Source organism: Heptranchias perlo, chromosome 7 (genome assembly GCF_035084215.1).
Source record: "Heptranchias perlo isolate sHepPer1 chromosome 7, sHepPer1.hap1, whole genome shotgun sequence".
In the NCBI taxonomy this organism is placed as follows: domain Eukaryota; kingdom Metazoa; phylum Chordata; class Chondrichthyes; order Hexanchiformes; family Hexanchidae; genus Heptranchias; species Heptranchias perlo.
Window position 1 is genome coordinate 52,078,995 of NC_090331.1, and position 19,954 is coordinate 52,098,948.

The 19,954-nt window shown below is 39.3% G+C and overlaps 1 protein-coding gene across 2 annotated transcripts in view; it reads left to right on the forward strand.

Moving 5' to 3' along the window:
- The window catches only part of LOC137323710 (integrin alpha-6-like), a 90,391-nt gene extending 73,562 nt beyond the window's left edge, over nucleotides 1-16,829 (forward strand). The window contains exons 13-26 of one of the 2 annotated variants that reach the window (XM_067987533.1): nucleotides 3,268-3,408; nucleotides 3,957-4,075; nucleotides 4,394-4,583; nucleotides 5,779-5,859; nucleotides 6,044-6,123; nucleotides 6,718-6,792; nucleotides 6,925-7,027; nucleotides 7,240-7,413; nucleotides 8,160-8,270; nucleotides 8,355-8,471; nucleotides 8,575-8,673; nucleotides 11,704-11,829; nucleotides 13,255-13,392; nucleotides 15,176-15,263. In XM_067987533.1, the coding sequence (XP_067843634.1) occupies nucleotides 3,268-3,408; nucleotides 3,957-4,075; nucleotides 4,394-4,583; nucleotides 5,779-5,859; nucleotides 6,044-6,123; nucleotides 6,718-6,792; nucleotides 6,925-7,027; nucleotides 7,240-7,413; nucleotides 8,160-8,270; nucleotides 8,355-8,471; nucleotides 8,575-8,673; nucleotides 11,704-11,829; nucleotides 13,255-13,365 (1,527 nt within the window). In that variant the 3' untranslated portion in view covers nucleotides 13,366-13,392; nucleotides 15,176-15,263. Of the gene's footprint in view, nucleotides 1-3,267; nucleotides 3,409-3,956; nucleotides 4,076-4,393; nucleotides 4,584-5,778; nucleotides 5,860-6,043; nucleotides 6,124-6,717; nucleotides 6,793-6,924; nucleotides 7,028-7,239; nucleotides 7,414-8,159; nucleotides 8,271-8,354; nucleotides 8,472-8,574; nucleotides 8,674-11,703; nucleotides 11,830-13,254; nucleotides 13,393-15,175 lie in introns of both variants that reach the window. The other variant, XM_067987532.1, reaches the window with a different exon arrangement.
- The last annotated feature ends 3,125 nt before the right edge of the window (nucleotides 16,830-19,954 follow it).

Below are 19,954 nucleotides of genomic sequence, written 5' to 3' on the forward strand. Positions count from 1 at the left end.
TGGTGATGCATGTCCAAGTCAGAATGGCGTCTGACTTGGCAATGATGTTTCCACAATATTCTGCTGTAGTCCTTCTCAGTGAAAATGGTGTCAAAGTAACCTTGGTGAGTAGTTGCAGTGCATCCAGTAGATAGTACATACTGCAGCTAATAGTGATGGTGGGGGTTGATATTGAGTACAGTGGCAGCAGGGGCACTGTTTAAGCAACGTTCTCTGTCCTGGATGGTGTCAAGCTTAGAGTGTTTATTTTTGCTCCCATCGAGGTGAGTGGCGAATATTCCATCACACACCTGCCTTGAGTGTTGTAGATGGTGGAGGGACTTAGAGATGGTGGTACTTTGACGGTCATGGGAAGATGGCTGGGCTTTGTCTTGTTGGAGATGGTCATTACGCTGGCGCTGATGTGGTGTGGATGTTACCTGCCACTTTATCAGCCCAAGCCTGAATATTGTACATGTCCTGCTGTAGGCTGGCATAGGCTGCTCCATTATCTGAGGTGTTGTGAATAGAGCTGAACACTGGAATCATTAGCAAACAGGCCTCCAGCTGATCATATGATGAAGGGACGGTTATTAGTGAAGCTTCTGAAGCCGGTTGGGCTGAGAATGTTTCCTGCAGTGATGCACCCTCCTTTGTGTTACGTATGACTCCAGCCACTGAAGGGTTTTTGCTTTGTGATCCCTGCTCCCCGCCCCCCCCCCCCCTCCACTTATTGGCTTCAGTTTTGCTAGGGCTCCTTGACGCCATATTCAGTCAAAAGCTGCCTTGATGTTGAGGGCAGATACTCTTGCCTTTCCTCCGGTATTCAGTTCTTCCATTAAAGTCTGGTTCAAAATTGTGGTGAGGTCAGGAGTTGAGTGGTTCTTGCATCAGTGAGTAGGTGTCATATGATGGCACTATAGATGACTCCTTCCATCACTTCACTGATGATCAGGAGGAAGCTGAAAAGCTGGCAATTGGCCAGGTTGGATTTATTCTTTTTGTGGCTAGAACATACCTAAGCAATTTTCCACATTGTCTGGTAGATACCAACGTCCTGGTTGTACTAGAACAGCTTGGCTAGGGGAGTTCCTAGTACTGGTGCACAGGTCTTTACCATTACAGCTGGGATGTTGTCAGGTCCCATAGCCTTTGCTATGTCCAATGCATTCAGTTGCTTTTTAATCTCACATGGAGGGAACTAAATTGGCTGGACACTGGCATCTATGATGGTAGGGACCTCAGGAGGCAGCAGCAAAGGAGAGGATCGTCCACATGATAATTTTGGCTGAAGATGCTCAGTCACTGATTGAACTGCTGAGCCATTCTTCATGGTGAACATTTCTGGAGTCTGGGTAATTACTGCTACAGTACGAGTTGCAGCTAACAAAGTTGGGAAGGTGGGAATCCCCTTTGGCTGTTTCATGTATAAATTGCATGAGGAGGATCAATTCGTAAGGGCACAAATCTTTCGCTCGATCAACACCTAAGGCAGCATGTTCACTCCAGGCAATATCCAAAGATCTCTGATTTCATATAGTGCATATGTGGGTATGTCAGAGGAGACCTGCCTTTGGTGTCTTAATTTCACTGGCATTAAACTACCAAATAACAAGATCCTTTTAGATCATTGCAGGGACATCTGTCAGATAAGCCAGTCTACTGATCATTCCTGTATAATACAAGTAACTGATGCCATGCTTGTCAGCGGAAAACACCTTTATCACTTTCTCAGTGGAATGGAGAAAACAACTGGCAAGGGCACAGAATGTTTATTGCCGACGAGGCTTCTTCAGTATCCAGGACGTTATAGATGGAACCCATGTTGCCAGCAGAGCTACAGACATCAACCAAAGCATGAATCAACTGGAAGGGATACCACACCAGAAATAGTACTTTCGAACCCTGCAGAAATATGATCCTGTATGTTGATGCCCATTACCCAGGTAGCAACAATTCATTATGCAGCAGTCCGCCATGCCTGTAATTTTTAATGGTCCTAAGAGAATGAACAGTTGGCTTTTGATAGTCCACCGTTGCTCTTTGCGGCCATGGCTGGTGACTTCAATCAGAAATCTCCACACAGCCACAGCGCAAACATATTGAGGCCTTTGCCACCATCTGCGGAGCGCACAGTTGGGAACTGAAACAACAATTCTGTTACTTGGATCATTCAGGCGGGGTGCTGTTCTACAATTCAGCCAAAGTCTCAAAATTCTTCATTGTCTGTTACACATTGCACAATTTTGCAATGCAGAGAGGAGTGAACGTGCAATAAGCATGGAGAAGTGTAATGAAGATGGTGTGCTGGCAGGGAAGTGGAGTGAACCTCAGCTATAGACAACTACTTACAGCATTGCACACTTTCTGTTACTGACCAACTTTTAATTTTCTGTATGAACTCCCATACATGCATTGTTCAAAGAACATACTATATATTCTCTCCACTCAAGCTGATCTTTCATCTTTCAGGTCCCTCCCAGCACTCCTCCCTAAACTACGGACACTGTCCATAAAAGGAGAAATAAAAGATCTATATTTATTTAGAGCTATTAACAGTGAACATGTGCTCTAAGTCCAGTGCTGCTTCTGGGTGACATAATTGCTTATTCTACTCTTTACCCTAAGGGTGTGTTGACATACCCCCTGAGTGGGAGGAGCAACAGTGGTGACAGGTTGCTGTTCAGTGTGTGGCCTGTTGGGATGGTTGTGACCTGGAACCTCTGATGCAGGAGTAATGCAACAGCTGGAGCCATGTCTGACAACACAGCGGTTGCCAGTGCTTGCTCACTCTCTAGCACTTGCTCACTCTCTAGCACTTGCTCAATCCTCTGAGGAGCCTGGCTGGACCTTAGACATCTTGAGAGAATGCTGCCTTGTTGGACCTTTCTGACATGCTTTCAACGCTGGGCACCCTAGCTGGATGACCTGCATTAAAACTAATGTTCTTCCTCTCCTGCCACCTCTGCTTGCTTCTCCTTATTGAGCACCAGCCATTCATCTGATGCTCCTTTCTTAATCTCATTCTCTGGGAAACTAGTATTTGCGCGAATGGGACATAAAAGTCTCTAGAGTCTACATTTTAGCCATTTGATGTTACTTTACTTTATACATCCCCGTAGAGGAGTTTTGAATTGTCAGTCACATAGTGGCAGGTAATGGCCCTTGTACCAGTCTTCAAAATATAATGTATAAATCGTCTGCAGGTTGATTGGCACATTTTCTTGTATACTGTGACCAGTGTAAGAGTCCAACTCCAAACTAATCCATTTTTTTTTGTATTTTCAGGACAGTATCAAGGATAAGCTGCGTCCTATTACTGTATCGGTTGGAGTTGAGATCAAACAATCTAGACGCAAGAAAAGGCAGCATCCTAACTTAATCGACTTGCTTCCTGTCCTCAGTGAGAGTGAACCTCAGCGTACAGAGGTTAGGATTTGATTTGTTGTTTATCTCACTTATAGAGCAGGAGGGTTTGTGGTTTTCTTCAATGTACACATTCTGCATGGTGAACTCGAACTACAATTCAATCTTATTTTGCCTGTGTAAACAGCACTCTTAGAGTAGAAGGCAGCATCAAAGGGAATTGTCATTTGCGTGAACCTTTCCATATTCCTGAACAAAAATATATCTTACAAAGCATTGAAGGTATATTTCTCAATTGAATTTTATTCCTAATAGCATGTATGTAGCAAATCAAATTCACATATCCAATTTATTAGGTATGATACTCCTCATGATTCAAACGGCAAAGGCCATTATACAGGCAAAATACTTTGGTATTCCTGTATGTTCATTTTATCTTGGCTGCAAGAAATGTTCAAGAAATGTAAACTCCATTATAGTCAGTTTTCCAATTGACCATGGATCAGGCTGAGGTCTCTGGTTGCTCACCACATAGCTTCATGTAGGTTTGTTTCATGCAAATGTTACTGGACTATACAGTCATGGATTCTCTTATTAATATTTTGATACAGGTCCAATTTTTGAAGGAAGGTTGCGGGGCTGACAACATTTGCCAGAGTAATCTTGAATTAAAATACCAATTTGGCTCCAGGGTTCAAAACCAGCAGGACAAGTTTGTTCCTTTACCTATGTACGTCTGTTTATATTTGACCTATTGTTTTTTTATTCAACATTAAACACAACCTATTTGGTTAGATTTAGAATGGTGTAATTATAGAACAGGGACCTCTTCCCCTTCAGCACCTGTGTGAACTCAGTAATAGTTCAAATATGGTAGTCCAATTAAGTAAATTGAAGTGCATTTAAAAAAAATGTTTAAGAAGTAATAAAAAGAAAGTATGCCTAACATAGGTAACCCAGAGAAATTAGTGATGCATAAGAGAAGCTTTTGCTTTGCTCATTGAAGTTATCAATCCAATAAATTCTTTGTGATGTTCTGTTTCTCTAGAGAGAATAATTTACCAGTGTTTAAATTAAGTGACCAGAAGGACATAGTACTGGAAATAACTGTAACCAATAAGCCGTCAGACCCAAAAAGGCCAGAAAAAAATGGGGATGATGCACATGAAGCTCACCTGATTGCAACATTTCCAGACACTTTAACCTACTCTGCGTATCGAGTCCTGACACTAAATCAGGTGAGTGCGTCATTTTTTTCCCCCAATCTCTTTTTTTCTGTTCCTGTCCTGAAGTTGTTACTCTTGCTGGTATATGTTTGTGTAGATACCAGCAGTCCCTCGTCCAAGTTGCCATGTACATAGGCAATTCAACTTAGCATTGTATGAGCCCAGTATTGTCCTCAACCTAATAATCCACACGGATTCACTTCCCAGCAAGGGATGCTGGATAACAATCAGAGTGGGAATCCTGACATTCCCCACCCTCCCCGAAAAAAAAACTCCCAGCGAATTGTAAAGCTCCAACCAAAAGCAGCTAGCTCACCACAGACCTGGCATTGGACCGAGGACATTCTGGTATATATAGATTAGAATTATAGAATCATACAGCACAGAAGGAGGCCATTCGGCCCATTGTGTCTGCTGGCTCTTTGAAAGGTATCCAGTTAGTCCCACTTCCCTGCTCTTTCCCCATAGCCCTGCATATTTCTCCTTTTCAAGTATTTATCCAATTCCCTTTTGAAAGTTACTATTGAATCTGCTTCCACCACCTTTTTAGGTAGTGCATTCCAGATCATTACAACTTGCTGCATTAAAAAAATTCTCCTCATTTGCCCCCCTCGATTTTTTGCGAATTATCTTAAACCTGTGTCCTTTGGTTACCGTCCCTCCTGCCAGTGGAAACTGTTTCTCCCTATCTACTCTTATCAAAACCCCTCATAATTTTGAACACCTCTATCAAATCTCCCCTTAACCTTTTCTGCTCTAAGGAGAATAAACCCAGCTTCTCTAGTCTCTCCACATAACTGAAGTCCCTCATTCCTGGTATCATTCTGATAAATGTCCCCTGCAACCTCTCCAAAGCCTTGACATCCTTCCTAAAGAGTGGTGCCCAGAATTGGACACAATACTCCAGCTGAGGCCTAACCAATGATTTATAAAGGTTTACCATAACTTCCTTGCTTTTGTACTCTATGCCTATTTATAAAGCTAAGAATCCTGTGTCCTTTTTTAACAGCTGTATCAACTTGTCCTGCCACCTTCAATGATTAGTGCTACACAGAACAGTACTTTTAGCCAATAAGCCTTTGGGAGAGCAGAATTGCTTAATTTTATTTGATATCTGTTTTTGTTACCCATTCTTTTTGATTTATCACTTGCTGTCACATAGACAGACATTTTTACCTTGATATATGGTGTTCTGTTTTTAAATTAGGACAAAATGTTGTGTACAGCAAACCAGAATGGGTCTCAAGCAGACTGTGAACTGGGAAATCCCTTAAAGAGAGAATCAGAGGTAAGTTATTCCTCTTCACTTCAACTTTTTATTCTAATATGTACATTTCACTTGTTTACGCTTCTCAATTTAAAATCTAACAAATTAATATTTGCATGTTTTCTGAATTGAGCAAATGTAATTTGTACATGGCTCTGATTTGTGCTAAACATAAATCTAATACAATGACTCTTTTGTTTTCTAGGTTACTTTCCATTTGATCATGAGTACTGCTGGAATTACACTGGACACCAGAAACCTTAGTATCAGTCTACTGCTGAAAACGTACGGCCTACTTAACATTTCTACTTTATTTATATAAATATAGATTCCAAATTGCATCTACTGAAGATGCAATAAGATGAGTACTTTTATTTCCTAAGATCTACCAAAGCACCTTTTCATATTCTAAGTTTTTTTAAAATCTAGAAACAGAAAGCATTTTATCCACATGATAACCTCTGTTAACAAATGAGTAAAATAAGCAATGTCACTGTAACTGAAGTGGTTGCTGTTACTTCCAGTATGTTTAGTTTAAAAGAAAACCATCATTCATTCCCTGTCTTGCTCATTACTCCATGTTCTTACCTGATGTCCACATATATGTACTTCCAGTAGTGATTACTGGATAGTGATCAGAAGTGGGAACTATGGCTGATTTTTTTTTCCCAACAGTGGTTTAAAAAGATCAAATGCCATGGCCAGTTAGCTCTAACTAACATCAACTAATTCAAAACTGACTGGGATTGAACCTGTGATTTTCCTGGTCTGTATGGCTTAGCTACTTACTGCCTCGACCAGCTGAGCTATCAGGGAGCCAACATTAATATTTTGATTGATCTGTTATTTTGTGATTGAGGCTTTAATTTTCACTTACAGGACCAGTGAGCAGGCTAATGGGTCATCTATCGCTACTGCTCGCGTGGTGATTGAACTGCTTTTGTCTATCGTTGGGTGAGTATAATTTTCTACTTTCCGTACTTTGGATCCGGATATATTCTCAATTTTGTATTTGTGTGTGGTGGGTAAAGGGAAAGAAATATTATAAAAATGGAAACATAAGTAATAGTCCTTCTGTTTGAACAGTGCTGCAAAACCATCTCAGGTGTATTTTGGTGGTTCAGAGGTAGGTGAGAGTGCTATGAAGACTGAAGAGGATGTGGGAAGTTTGATTCAGTACGAGTTCAGGGTAAGCATAGCAACATTTTTTTTTAAAAGAATCAATACAGTTGAACGTAGCTTCCTATTTTAAGCAATTCCAATTAATGTGTAGAGTGCTGTTATTTTAAAACCCTGTTTAGATTAATATAATTCCATTCATAATGCAAAGATTGACTGCAATTGATGAAGTTAACAATGGGAGGCATTATATTGACTTTGGAATGTTTCGTTTCCCCACAGATGATTAATCTGGGCAGATCACTTAAAACTCTGGGCACTGCTTGGCTGCAAATCATGTGGCCAAAGGAAATAGCCAATGGAAAATGGCTGCTCTATTTGATGAAAATTGACTCAAAAGGCATCGATCATGTATCCTGCCAGCCTGTTAATGAAATTAATGAACTAAAATTAAAGGTAGTTAATGAACTATTTACTCAAAGCTGAAATTGACTTCAAAGCTCACAGGGTCTTGTGCTGCAATTAGTATGTTCTTGGTGAGTTGTACTGTCACTGACATTAAGTTGTATGTGTGACATACAAACAGCCTAAAATGTGTGTTTGGTTATTTTTAAATAAGTAATCTGATTCAGATAGACTATACTTTTTACAGCAGCCAGAATTTAACTCTCCTCGTTAAAAATATTGTGCTGCTTTATTTTGTCCTTTTTTTTAAAAACCACATCGTAATAGGACGGGGAAAAGAATTAAAAACAAGTGTTTTGACGTATTATCTGTGAAATGTGTGCATTTAGTTCCCTTCACCCAACACAAATCATTTATTCTTACCCCTCTGAAGGTGCTGGCGGAAGCTAGCAGTCTTCCAGTACCTTGCCCAAGTAGTCGTTCTCTCCGAGGCCCATACATGCATATTTCCACCAGAGATCACCTGATAGCGATCAGGGTCAGGAACCTAGGATTTATTTATTTCCCGTTCCCTTGTTGGGGGGGTAGGGGAGGGGATGCAAGTGAAGTTAGTTGTAGCATCTCAAATGCTGCACCGGCTGAGATCAATTAACTCGGGACACATTGAGAATCAAACCTCAATCTTGGTCTGTTCAGCTCATCGATATAAGTTTCTATTGACATCCTTTTCCCCATTTACAGACAAAATCTGTGGAGCATTTTGTGACTTTCGTAATCTACATGTTATTTTATTTCAGGAAGTTTCTAGTCAAACAAGAAAAAAAAGAGAGATTGAGGGTAATGAATCCGAGAAGAATCCAGGAGTGATTTCCTCCTTCTTCTCAGATAAAAGAAAATATACAACACTGGTAAGTGCAGGTGTTGTTTCAAGACCTAAACTTTGATTAATTCCTTTTGTTTCAAAACTCACCATTTACTTTCACATTCTGCAGGACTGTGACCAGCACAAAAGTGCTAAATGTGTTAATATAAAATGCCCCCTTCGAGGGCTCGATAGCAATGCATTCCTGGTTTTACGTTCACGACTGTGGAACACCACTTTCCACGAGGTAAATATGACTCTCTGAATTGTGTGCACTAATCTTTTGTAGATGTGAGCTTTTTTTTAATTTTAGTGTAATCATGTTTTTAAATGTGCCTTGTATTTTACAGGAATTTTCCAAACTGAACTATCTTGATATCATTGTTAAAGCCATGATAACTGTTGAATCCGAGGCCAAAAACATAGTGATTAAAAATGCTGAAACTGAGGTAATTTACTCATTGTAGCGATTAAGAAGAAATTAAGTATGTAATTCAGATATAGAGAAAAGCCGTTAATGGACCGCCTTTGAAAAGAATATTTTCTCCAATTAATTTAAATGCACTGTTATATGAAAATTTCATATACATAAGAAAAGTAACATGTAACTACTGAGTAATATTTACTTGTATTAAAGAGTAACTGAGCTGTATGAAAGATGTCACCAGGCCTAGATGTTATGCATGCCAGAACACTAAAGAAGGTTGGCGAGTAGACAATGGAAATAATAATCATACTTTTCCAAAAATCTTCAGTTGGGGTAAAGTTCCAGAGTCCATTAGTAGACACTTAGAGTAATGGGCTAACCAGGGACAGTCAGCATGGATTTGTAAAGGGCAGGATGTGCTTGACTAATTTAATTAAATTTTTTGAGGAAATCAGAGGAATGTATAGATAAAGGGAATGAGGTGTGTGTGTGTAAAGTGTTATAGAAAATACGCATTACATAAATTAAGATGCATGATATTGAGGGACTATAACCATATGGATAGAGAGGTGGCTAGGACACGAGCAAAGTTCTGGAATTCCTTCCCTAAACCTCTCCACCTCTCTACTCCTTTTAAGACGCTCCTTAAGACCTACCTCTTTGACCAAGCTTTTAGGCACCTGTGTCAATATCTCTGTGGTTCGGTGTCAAATTTTGTTTGATAATCACTCCTGTGAAGCGCCTTGGGACATTTTACTCCATTAAAAGGCACTTTATAAATGTAAGTTGTTGTTGTTGTGTTGTTCTTGGAGTTGGCAGAATGTAGGTGGGGGCATGTTCTAGGTATCTGTTAGGACCTCCTTTGTTTTCCATTTAAATAAATCGTTTGGAAAAAGGCACAAAAGGAATGATATTGAAGCTTGCTGATATCAAAGTAGAGGGCATGGCCAACTGTGAGGAAGAATGCGAAAGGACATAAGACAGGATAGCAGATTGGGCAGTTAGGTGGAAGATGCAGGTCAATACATGGAAAGTAAAGAAGTACTTTTTAAGAAAAAGAACAGTGAAAGGAAGTATACTCTAAACAGTAAGATTCTTAGGTATGGGGGATCAGAGATCCAGGGGTTCAAATGCATAGATTTTTAAAGATTGTGAGATGCCATAAAAAGGCAAGTGGGAGTCTGCACTTTATACATGCACATATTGAATATAAAAGCAAGGAGGTGGCTTTGAATTTTATAAGATATTGACTATGGCTGCAGTTGGAGTATGGTGTGCAGGTGCAAGCCCTCCATTATAGGAAAGATATTAAAGCCATGGAAATGGTACAGAGAAGATGCACTAAAATAACGCCAGTTATGAAGGAAGGCTCAAAAAAATTGTGGCCTTTTTCACCAGAAAAGAGAAAGTTCTAGGAGGATCAAATAATAGTTTTCAAGATTATGAAAGATTGTTAATTTTAAATCTGAGATTGATAGATTTTTGTTAACCAAAGGTATTAAGGGATATGGGGCTAAGGCGGGTATATGGAGTTAGGTCACAGATCAGCCATGATCTCATTGAATGGCAAAACAGGCTCGAGGAGCTAAATGGCCTATTCCTGTTTCTATGAGAAAGTAAATAGTGAAAGATTATTGTCAATAGTTGGCAAATTGGTAATGAGGGGACATGGACTAGAAGAATGAAGGGGGAAGTTAGAATTTTTTTCATAGAGGATATTAGAACATAGAGGCCCTGAATTTCCGTGGAGTTCTCCCAATCTCCTGCTGTAATTTTGGCAAGAGGTCAGCAGAACCCTGAAGAAACTACATAAACAGCCATTTTTAGCTGCTTCTCGAGTTCTGCTGGAGAACCCCTGCGGAAACTCCAGGTGTAAATTTTTCACCACAGGTAGCTGTTGAGGTCGAGGCTATTGGAATAATTTTCCAAATACACATTGACAGCAGGGAGAAGCACATGCAGCCAACACATTGAAAAATCATGGGCAGCATACCTGCAATTTTCCAATACACGCTGCCAACATGTACTTATAATATTAACCTCTATAACCTCATCGAAAGGGAATTACAGAAATAATTGAAAGGAGAGAATATAAAAGGATGTGGGGGAAAAGGGCAGGGAAATGAAATTTGTGTTGATAGCTAGCATCGGAACAGGCTTATGGGCTGAATAGCCTCCTTCATTGCTGCAATTTCTATGTGACATTGCAGATTTAAATGCAGACTTAAATCCCAGGGTTCCTGACGTGATCCCAGCACTGCAACTTTGTTTCCTTTTTTATAAGTTATCATTGGCCGTTAAATGATTATTAGAATGATATTAAACAGCAAAACTTGATAACGTTCTCCTCATTTATTACATTTAGCATTGAACTATTTTGAAGTCTATAATATAATTTCATCTACAATATAAAATTTGAATTAACTTTTTAAGAATCTTTAAAACTTCAAAAGTTTGTGAACAAAGGTTCTGTGATTCTTGTAAGTTTCCTTAAAAAGGGTGCCTCCACATCAGTAAAATTTTTAATCTAGTTATAAAGAATTGCCAATAAATTTTATAAATGGAGTTTAACAAATATTTTTTAAACTTACTAGAATAATTAAAAGCAAATTTGTGGCCTGTATTTATTGAAATGGAGGCAAGTAGCTTACAAAAAGTAATTCCCTCTGAGGCCTTCAGTTAAAGATGCATGGCCCAAGATATTGGTGATTTTAGACGTGAGTAGTACTTACTTAAATGGATAGAGACAGCAAAAAGAGTGTCCTGTATATTTTGTATATATTTGTGATTTGAAGTTGTAATTTGAAACTGTCAAACTGGTTTTAGTGCTTCCTTCAGTGCGGTTACTAGTTTTGCCGGGTGATGGTTTTGGTAGACATGTCTCATAGGGAATAGGTTGGTTCTTTCATGTTTATTAATGATCTATTTTCGACAGACCTAAATGCTATATTTATGTTCCAATGAGTTTGATCTCTGCTATTACAGGTGGCTGACCATGTTTAAAACAGGAGGCTTTTTTACTGATGTAGAACTTTGTTAAATATTCCTTCAGGTGCGAGTCACAGTGTTCCCTGAAAAAACAGTGAATCATTATTTTGGAGTTCCTTGGTGGATCATTTTAGTTGCTATCCTGGCTGGAATTTTGATGTTGGCACTTTTAGTATTTTTATTATGGAAGGTGAGTTGGCACTGGGGATAATTTAAATGGAGCTAAATTCAAATGAATTAGAAAATCGTCAACCTGTTCCACATCCAGCAAATCACAAGTGGTGGTTGGGATGAGGTACAGCTTGACTTTGTAAAGTATGAAAAGATTTCAGCGCACTAAACATCTGATTAAGTGGATTGCATTTGTTTATAAAGGACACACAACAGGACTTTTCCCCCAAATTTCCCTCCTTTTTGTCCCCACCTCCTTCATTGTCCTGATTCTTGCTGGGATCTGGTTCTGTAGGCGTAGCAGCCTCCCAGTGCCTCTCACCCATGTGGGTAATTCTTCATGTGTGAGGCCTGACGCTGAGTACTGGCGTTACATTCATCCATGGATCCCAGCTAAGCTTGATTCTGTTCTCATTCAAACTTCCATGAACGTGCACTTTCCCAAAGAGGTCACTAGGTGGCAGTTGGGAGCACGTACCCTGGCTGGATTTCTTCCTTCCTAGCCCAGGAGAACCAAGACCTAGTTACAGCGACTGAGATAAGCCAACTTGGCACAGACTGAGAATCAAACCTGGGATCTTTGTGGTCTTTATGGCCTAGTACAATGTTTTTCACAGGTTTCTCCTTCCGCTTAAGGTACTGACTGTTCACTGGAGTACGGTTCCAAGAATGCTGGCAGCTCTCCAGTAGCTCATTTAAGAGGCCATTCTTCATTTGAGAGCCTAGACAGTGATTTTTGGCAGACTATTCAACTGTGGAGGGATTCACATCTGAGCCCAACCCTTCCCTCGCACTACATCCACACATGCTTATTCCAGCAGGTGTCACTGGATACCAATCCAGTAGGATCTCTGGATTTTTTTCACCCTCCCTAACTCCCTAACATTTAGTTTTGACAGAAATTGCCTCAGTTGAGTTCAGCACAGAGCTGGGACCTTTCTGATTGTAATTCCTGAGTGATGCCTTTGTTCACTAGGATATGGGGGGGGGGGGAAGATTCACTTTTTACATATTGAGTTCCGTTGTATATCTTTTCATCATGGTGCTTAGTACTGAGAGATACTTGAAAATGTTATGGTAATTGCTTGGACCTTGGTTCAGTGCAGAAAGATGTACCACTGTACACAAACCACTGCTTTTCAGGTCCTGTGTGGGGGTTTAAAAGATGGTGTGAATACTACAAGTTTGATAAACTGTGTGATGAATCAGAATGCAATGAACTTGTGATTATTTATCTGTCAGTGCAAAGTGGATATTTCCTCTATTATCAAGTTTTTTTTTAAAAGTGCATTTTAAAAACATCTGAGGACTCTGTATTGAACCAACATATATTCTGTAAAATTGCACACATTTTTCCGTTAATTGTGCAGCATTTAACCATAGTGTATACTAGTAAGTGGCTTTAAAAAAGATCTTGATTATTACACAACTTGTTTCCTTGTAGTTTGGTTTCTTCAGGAAAAGCAGAAAAGATTCCCACTATGATGCCAGGTATCACAAGGCTGAGATCCATGTTCAGCCGTCTGACAAAGAGAGACTTACTACTGATGCATAATGTTGACTCACTTCACTCATTGATTTGGTAAATAGTCCCTTGGTCTCTGATTCTTGGTTTGGAGGGGCATGGTGTGTGGAGCTTGGCATCATTTTAATCCTCCTCTTACTCAAAGGGGGACACAATCTCACAGATTGACAGCATTAACACCAAACCAAATCCTCTTTCTTGATCATTTAGTTGCTTTGTTATGTTGGATGGAGGGAACAATACAAACACAAAAATTGTTCTGATGTTAAAAGAAAATGAGAAAACAATTTTGAATAGATGAATTAGCATCACTTACCCTATTCAAAGTTGTACAATTATTCGGTTAGTTTAGGGTCTGGTTTTAATGTGCAATCATTAACACAACCTGAATTTATAATGTCATTCTTCACAGAGAAGAATAGGCAAAATAAATAGCACCTCTGTGTTATACACAAAGCTGCTATTGTATTAATTGGAACTTTCGATGCTCTTACAACTTCAATGCAGCCTTTTAATGGTGTTCTCTGCATGGAAATTTCTTGCGTGGGAAATGGCGCTTACTCTTTAGGCTACTGGAAATGGGAACTTTCACTTCAGTTCTTTTGCAGGTTCCAGCTTTCAGAATTGATAGCTGAAAGAGTCTTCTATAGCTTCACTCTGTTGCTGTTTGAAATGCTGTGTATAGAATTGATAGATTTGATGCATGTCTGCAGTGTACTCTTTGTAGTGGTCATTATTGAACTACCTTTTAGGCCTTGAATTACTGTTTGATATCAGTTTACTAAATGACATTACTGGTGAGATATTTATAGTCTATTTTTTTTCTTTTTGTGAGCCAAAATATAGTATTTTAAAAATAAAGCCAATTTTCTTCAGTCAAATACGCAGCAAAACCTTTCCAGTTTGGGAAAGAGTGACTGCAGGATGTTGTGTTGCAAACATAGTATTTGATGGAATTAGATTTATATAACCAAGGAACAGTGCATCCCTTAAATTTCATATAACTACACCGCTGCATAAAGGCTAGTTTAGTATAAATTAGATAGTTGTTGATACTTTTTTCACCTGTGAACATGAGAAATTTCTGCTGTAAACAAATCTGTTAAGCAGTGCCTGACCGGTTAACAGACTGACCTAGGGGCAGAATTTTCTACAGTGTTTTTAGAGGAGTTTAACGGTGATCTTTTTGTCATGTTAAAGTCTCTACATGAAAACTAGCAAGTTTAGGTTTTTTGGCCAATTTTCTTCCCTTCTCTCCTGAGCCTTGCAGGGCTATCGGGTTAATGGGTAGTGTTGGCCTTCCACTACCTCATCCAAGTGGGCGTTGATCGTGTGTGAGTCTTCAGTGTGTTGGCAGGCTATTTGGCCATGGAGGTCTCGTAGCTGAATCCGATGTTGTCTTCACCCAGCGTCCACAGATGTGCACTTCTAGCAGAAGTCACTGATCAGTGAACAAGAACAGGAGCCTGACTTTTTTTTAAATCTCCTTATCCTGAAGGATGATGTCAATTGTAGCCCTCTAACTGCCACCTTGGCTGAGATCAGCTAACTCAACACAGACCAAGAGGCAAAGCTGGGACCTTTTGGTCTCACTTTTTAAAAATAACTTTTTTAAAAATTGCTGGTAATAATTTGAGCTATTCGATTCCATAATTATGATCACATTTCCTCAGCAGGATGGCAAGTAACTGTAAGTGACTTTGGTACAAGATGCTTCATTCCTGTGTGGTATGTTTCTCCATTAGAATATGCCTGTGGAAGATTGGAATGTTGCCTGTCTGAGGGTACAGTATTATAAACAACTGATCATTCTAATTTCTACTTTTCTGCCTGTTTACAGTGTGGATTTTTTAAACGTTCCCGTTATGATGACAGTGTTCCACGGTACCATGCAGTTCGAATCCGAAAAGAAGAGCGACAACCCTTCGAGGATGGAAAATTGAACAAAAAATGTGACAAGAAACAATGGATGACAACGTGGCAGGAAAATGAAAGTTATTCCTAAGAAACATTATCTTTATATTCTTGAAATTATTGAATTTAGGACTTCAAAGTAACCTTTAGTATGTTGATATTGCATTACTGTGCATTGATTTCTCTTCAACTATTTGAGGATGGCTCTTGGTTACTTAGAGATTTTCTGTTTTGCACAGCACATATGAGTGTGTACCTGCCTTATCTCTAAGTACATTCAGAATGCCTTTTGGAGTGTGTGGTTTTTAGACTGTTCATGCTTGACAAGTTTTGGTGCATAAGATGTGCCTTGCAAACCAAGTGCCCAGCAGTATGGGATTGAATTAGTGTCTGCTCCAGAATATAGGTGTGAAAACACTTCTAATTCCATTCAGTAACGTTTTGGTTTTAGGCTTCTTTTAATCTGAAGAAATATGCAATAGTCAACTGTGCAATTGACTATTGATTTTTAATTGTTGAATGTGTTCCAGTATTGCCAGGACCCAGTTTGTATGTTCAGACAAAATAATTAACATTTTGAACTGGGATTGAAAAAAAACTGTACATTTTTGTAAATAGTTATATATTTTAGAATGTCCTGGTATTTATTTTGTCATGAATTGTATCCTTTCAATAATCATTAGAATGGCCACAGATGGCTGGGTTTTCCTTCAGGAAGAAAAAAATGTTCTGGATGTAAAAGTGGACGACATTTTGCTCTGTTCAATATTTTTAGTGAAGAAGTAAACTTGACTAAGAAGGGTTTGCTATCTGGAGAAAGTGCTTTCTGACTATTATTTAGCTTTACCCTCCAAATGCTAGCGAAAAGGGAAGAGGGGAAAAAAAACTTTTAATGAACGTGTTGAGCTCATTAAAGTTGACCAGCATTCTGTAGCTGCACAGTCAAATCAAAAAGTGAGTAATGTGTTCCTTTCCAGACCTGAAGATAAACATTCCCAGTGTGTAAAACTAAAGGAAAAATTCCCTTACTAAACAGTAATTATCTTCTTCAATTTTGCACGGAGAGGAAAGTATATACTCTGAGTCAGTAAGTTTGAGGAAAGGGACAATTTTGAAGCATCACCACAGCAGAGAAAGAAGTGAATAGTACAGAGGTGTTTCCTGCATGAGTGTAGGTGAGTACATCACTTTGGAGCAGGAGGAGGAAGAGAGGATGGCACGGGAATGCAGAGGACATAGGAAGTGCCCCATTAGCAACAGGTACTAACCCAGGTAGAGGTCTGTTCTGTTGCAACAGAGTCAGCTATCTGGGTATGATAGAGGAACAATGCATGAGAAAACACAAGCGCAGCAGGGGGCACACTTCTCCCACAAAGAACTGTGAGGATTGTTAACTATCTGCCAGGCTCTATTAGTAGCAGAGAAGAACACAACTGCCCTTCACTTTTATACCACAGGGACCTTCCAGACATCCACTAAGGACAATGTAACTATCAGCCACTTGATACTTGTTTTTCTGCACAAGGGAATGGTCACAGACTGCAAAACTGATTAAAGTGAATTATTAGTTTTCTGAGGTTTTCAGTAGTTGTGTAATCTGGTTTGCTGGTTTTGTCCCTTGTATTTTGAACTTCTCCACATTGCTTGTACATTTGCACCCCTGCAAAGCTCTCCCCTAGCTGATGGAGTAGCACAGATGGGTGCCTGCATAGCCAACTGGCGAGCTCTTGAAATTCAGAAGGACTGTTATCTATATCTGTGACTACCCCTGATGGTTCTGCGTCAGTACTAGGAGTCTCTTGCTGTGGGCTTATTTCTTTCATGCTAACTTGCAGCAGGTACTAACCCAGGCAGTGGGATTACTGCAATAGAATCATTTGTGCAGGGCTACATGATGCCATAGAATGGCTAATGACATGAGTGCTCCATACGTGCCACTGCTGGAAGGCATCTCATGATGGATATGGCTGTGTTTGAGCATAAGACAGTGAGGATTTATGAGACCTCAGGCTTTTTCTCTCTCGCTTGCCTGTAACTCTAAGGAATTGAAGTTAGCCATGATTGTATCTTGGAGTTTGGATCCCAAAGTTTCCATAGCAGCAGTGAAAATGTTCACGAATGATCCTCCTCCTTGGGCATGGTTCCTCCACTGTAGCCAAGTATGGCCTGCATAACTGCTGTCACCAGTGCAGGTACCACAAGTGTGTCATAGGCCTAATGGCAAGCTGCAGTGCAAATAACTATTTGCCTAACTATACCACCTTCCAATGTCTAGTGTGTGGAGGCAAGTGACTCCTCAAATAGCCCAGGGCTGCTGTAGCAGCTTTTCTGTGAAAGATACCCCATATAACTCCAAAGGGACAATTAGCATGCTGGCCTTCTACCCTGAACAAGCTGGCAACTCATCACCCCCGCCACAGCTATCCCTTGTTCAACAATGCTCCATACCTCATCCTGTATTCCCTCCTCAAATTCCCTACAATCTTCTATTTGTGCTGGTGCCTGCATCAAATGATTAATGATACTTGAGTGAGTGCTGCTTTTCAGGTGTGCTCTGTAGACTGCCTGTTTTCCTTTGTGAAGAAAGCAAATGGGTTTATTCCAGGGAAATAAGCACAGTTGTCCATTTGGGAACTGCATTGTCTTTAAATGCAGCATTATGCACTTGAGCTGCAATCCATCCATATGAGTATGTTGGTATAACGTACTATCCAAAGCATAGAATATACATTATATATAATACTAATCTGTGGTTCTATGCATCCGCCTGCATAATTCTGTGCCTTCCTATTATGCACCAGTTTTGCCTTTTAATAAGAGCAGTGGGGACTGAGGCAGTCATTTGGCCCATGGAAATTCTTTTCACCATATAATGTAATTTGGATTTCCTAATATCCTTATTAACATTTGTGTCAGTGTTTTTTGAATACATCTTTAATAACTGCTGCATTCCTCCATGTCTATCTGTTCTATGCTAGTACTTTTCTGCAATATTCATACCTTTTTTTAAAAATAAGTTTGCAACATGACACTGCATTCTTTTTTTCCATGACATATAGCCTTGTCTGTTGCCTCATTTTGCATAGTTGGAGGCCATTCTTTCCCACCAGAAATCTACATACATTTCTGTATTCCAGTAGTTACCAGGTCATTTGGGGGCAGTTTATTAAAATTAACTTTTAAAACTTTTTTTAAAATTAAAACTATTGCATACTACATAACAGTAAAGTAGACTTATCATTTGCAGCAGTTAAGTGGCACATTATTCTTTAATATTTCTTAAACAACTAATGATTACAAGTGTGCTGTGATTGGCTGATTCTCTCACCCCCTAAATCTCAGGAATCCCATGATTCTAATCTGTGCCTTTCTGCTATTTCATTAGTGGGTTGTTCATTTCAATTAAATATGGATATTTTACTTTTCTTAAGCAGAGCAAAATATAGCCCCATATTTTTTATTATTTATCTAATATAAGCATGATGGTTTAGCACAAGGGACCTGTTGAGAGAGGGTAACATTTTAAATGTTAGTCATGGCTCTGATTATGTTTAAAGAAACACTTTGCTTTTTAGGTGCAGATGTTGACTAATTTTGGGAGCAGCTGTGCAGTCATTTCATAAACTGAAATTTCAAATCTGCTTTTACAATACAAAACATGAGTTTATAAGAAGTTCATGGTTTTTTTTCCCCAGTTTTATGTGTGATTCAATATGGTAAGTCATTCCACTATGCAAGTTGAAATTTTTGTTTGCCTCTGGTTTTCTCCTCTCTTTAAGGTGTTGATTGTTGCTGAGGTGTGGTTCCATGATTTCCACCTTCCAGGAAATAATTGCCCAAGTGGCATTTCTCATATAAGCAGTGTCAGGCTAGGGGGGAGAATGGGGGTCCACACAAATGCAATTTCCAGCTTGGGTCACTGGATGATTTTCCCCTTCCTAACCCTCGGAAGCTGAGGTCAATTACAAGTGCTCCGACTGCCACCCAGACTGAGCACTGACCAGGAATTGAACAGGGAGCTTCCAGTCTGTACGACCCAAACGGAATTAGAAATGCTTTTTAAAAATAATTTCAGTGAGGTTAAATTTTTAAAAAACATCGTTTTCCCTTTTTTAAAAAGAAGTCCTTCCTGTAATTTCTAAAAGACATTGGCACTGCTATTTTTCTGCAATAACTTATGAAATGTTGTATTCTATTTTGGTAATCATTTCCTCCCTCCTCAAAAAGCTAATCTCTTCACAACTGCTGTAAGGGGCATTACCCTACAACCTTTCAAATTGCACATCACAACATTTGCTCTGGAATAATATTAGTAGATGTAGTGTTATGATAATCTTTCAGGTCATCAATTTGATTTGTGGATTAACCCAAAGTTCAACTCAATCCTATGACTACTTCAACGGACTTCTAAAAAAGTTAGATGGGCCTGTGTTTTTTTTCAAATTGAAATAGTTTTGTAAATCCATTCACTGCATTTTGTGCATTTCTTAAGGACACATATTGCATAGAAAGTCTATTCAACATAAAAAGGATAGGGCTTGCATTTATATAGTGCTTTTCACTACCTCAGGATGTCCTAAAACACCACAGCCAATGAAGTACTTTTGACGTATAGTCTCTGTTGTAAGGAAACGCGGCAGCCAATTTGCACGTCCAGATAATCTGATTTAGTGATGTTGGTTGAGGAATAACTCGGAGCGTAAAT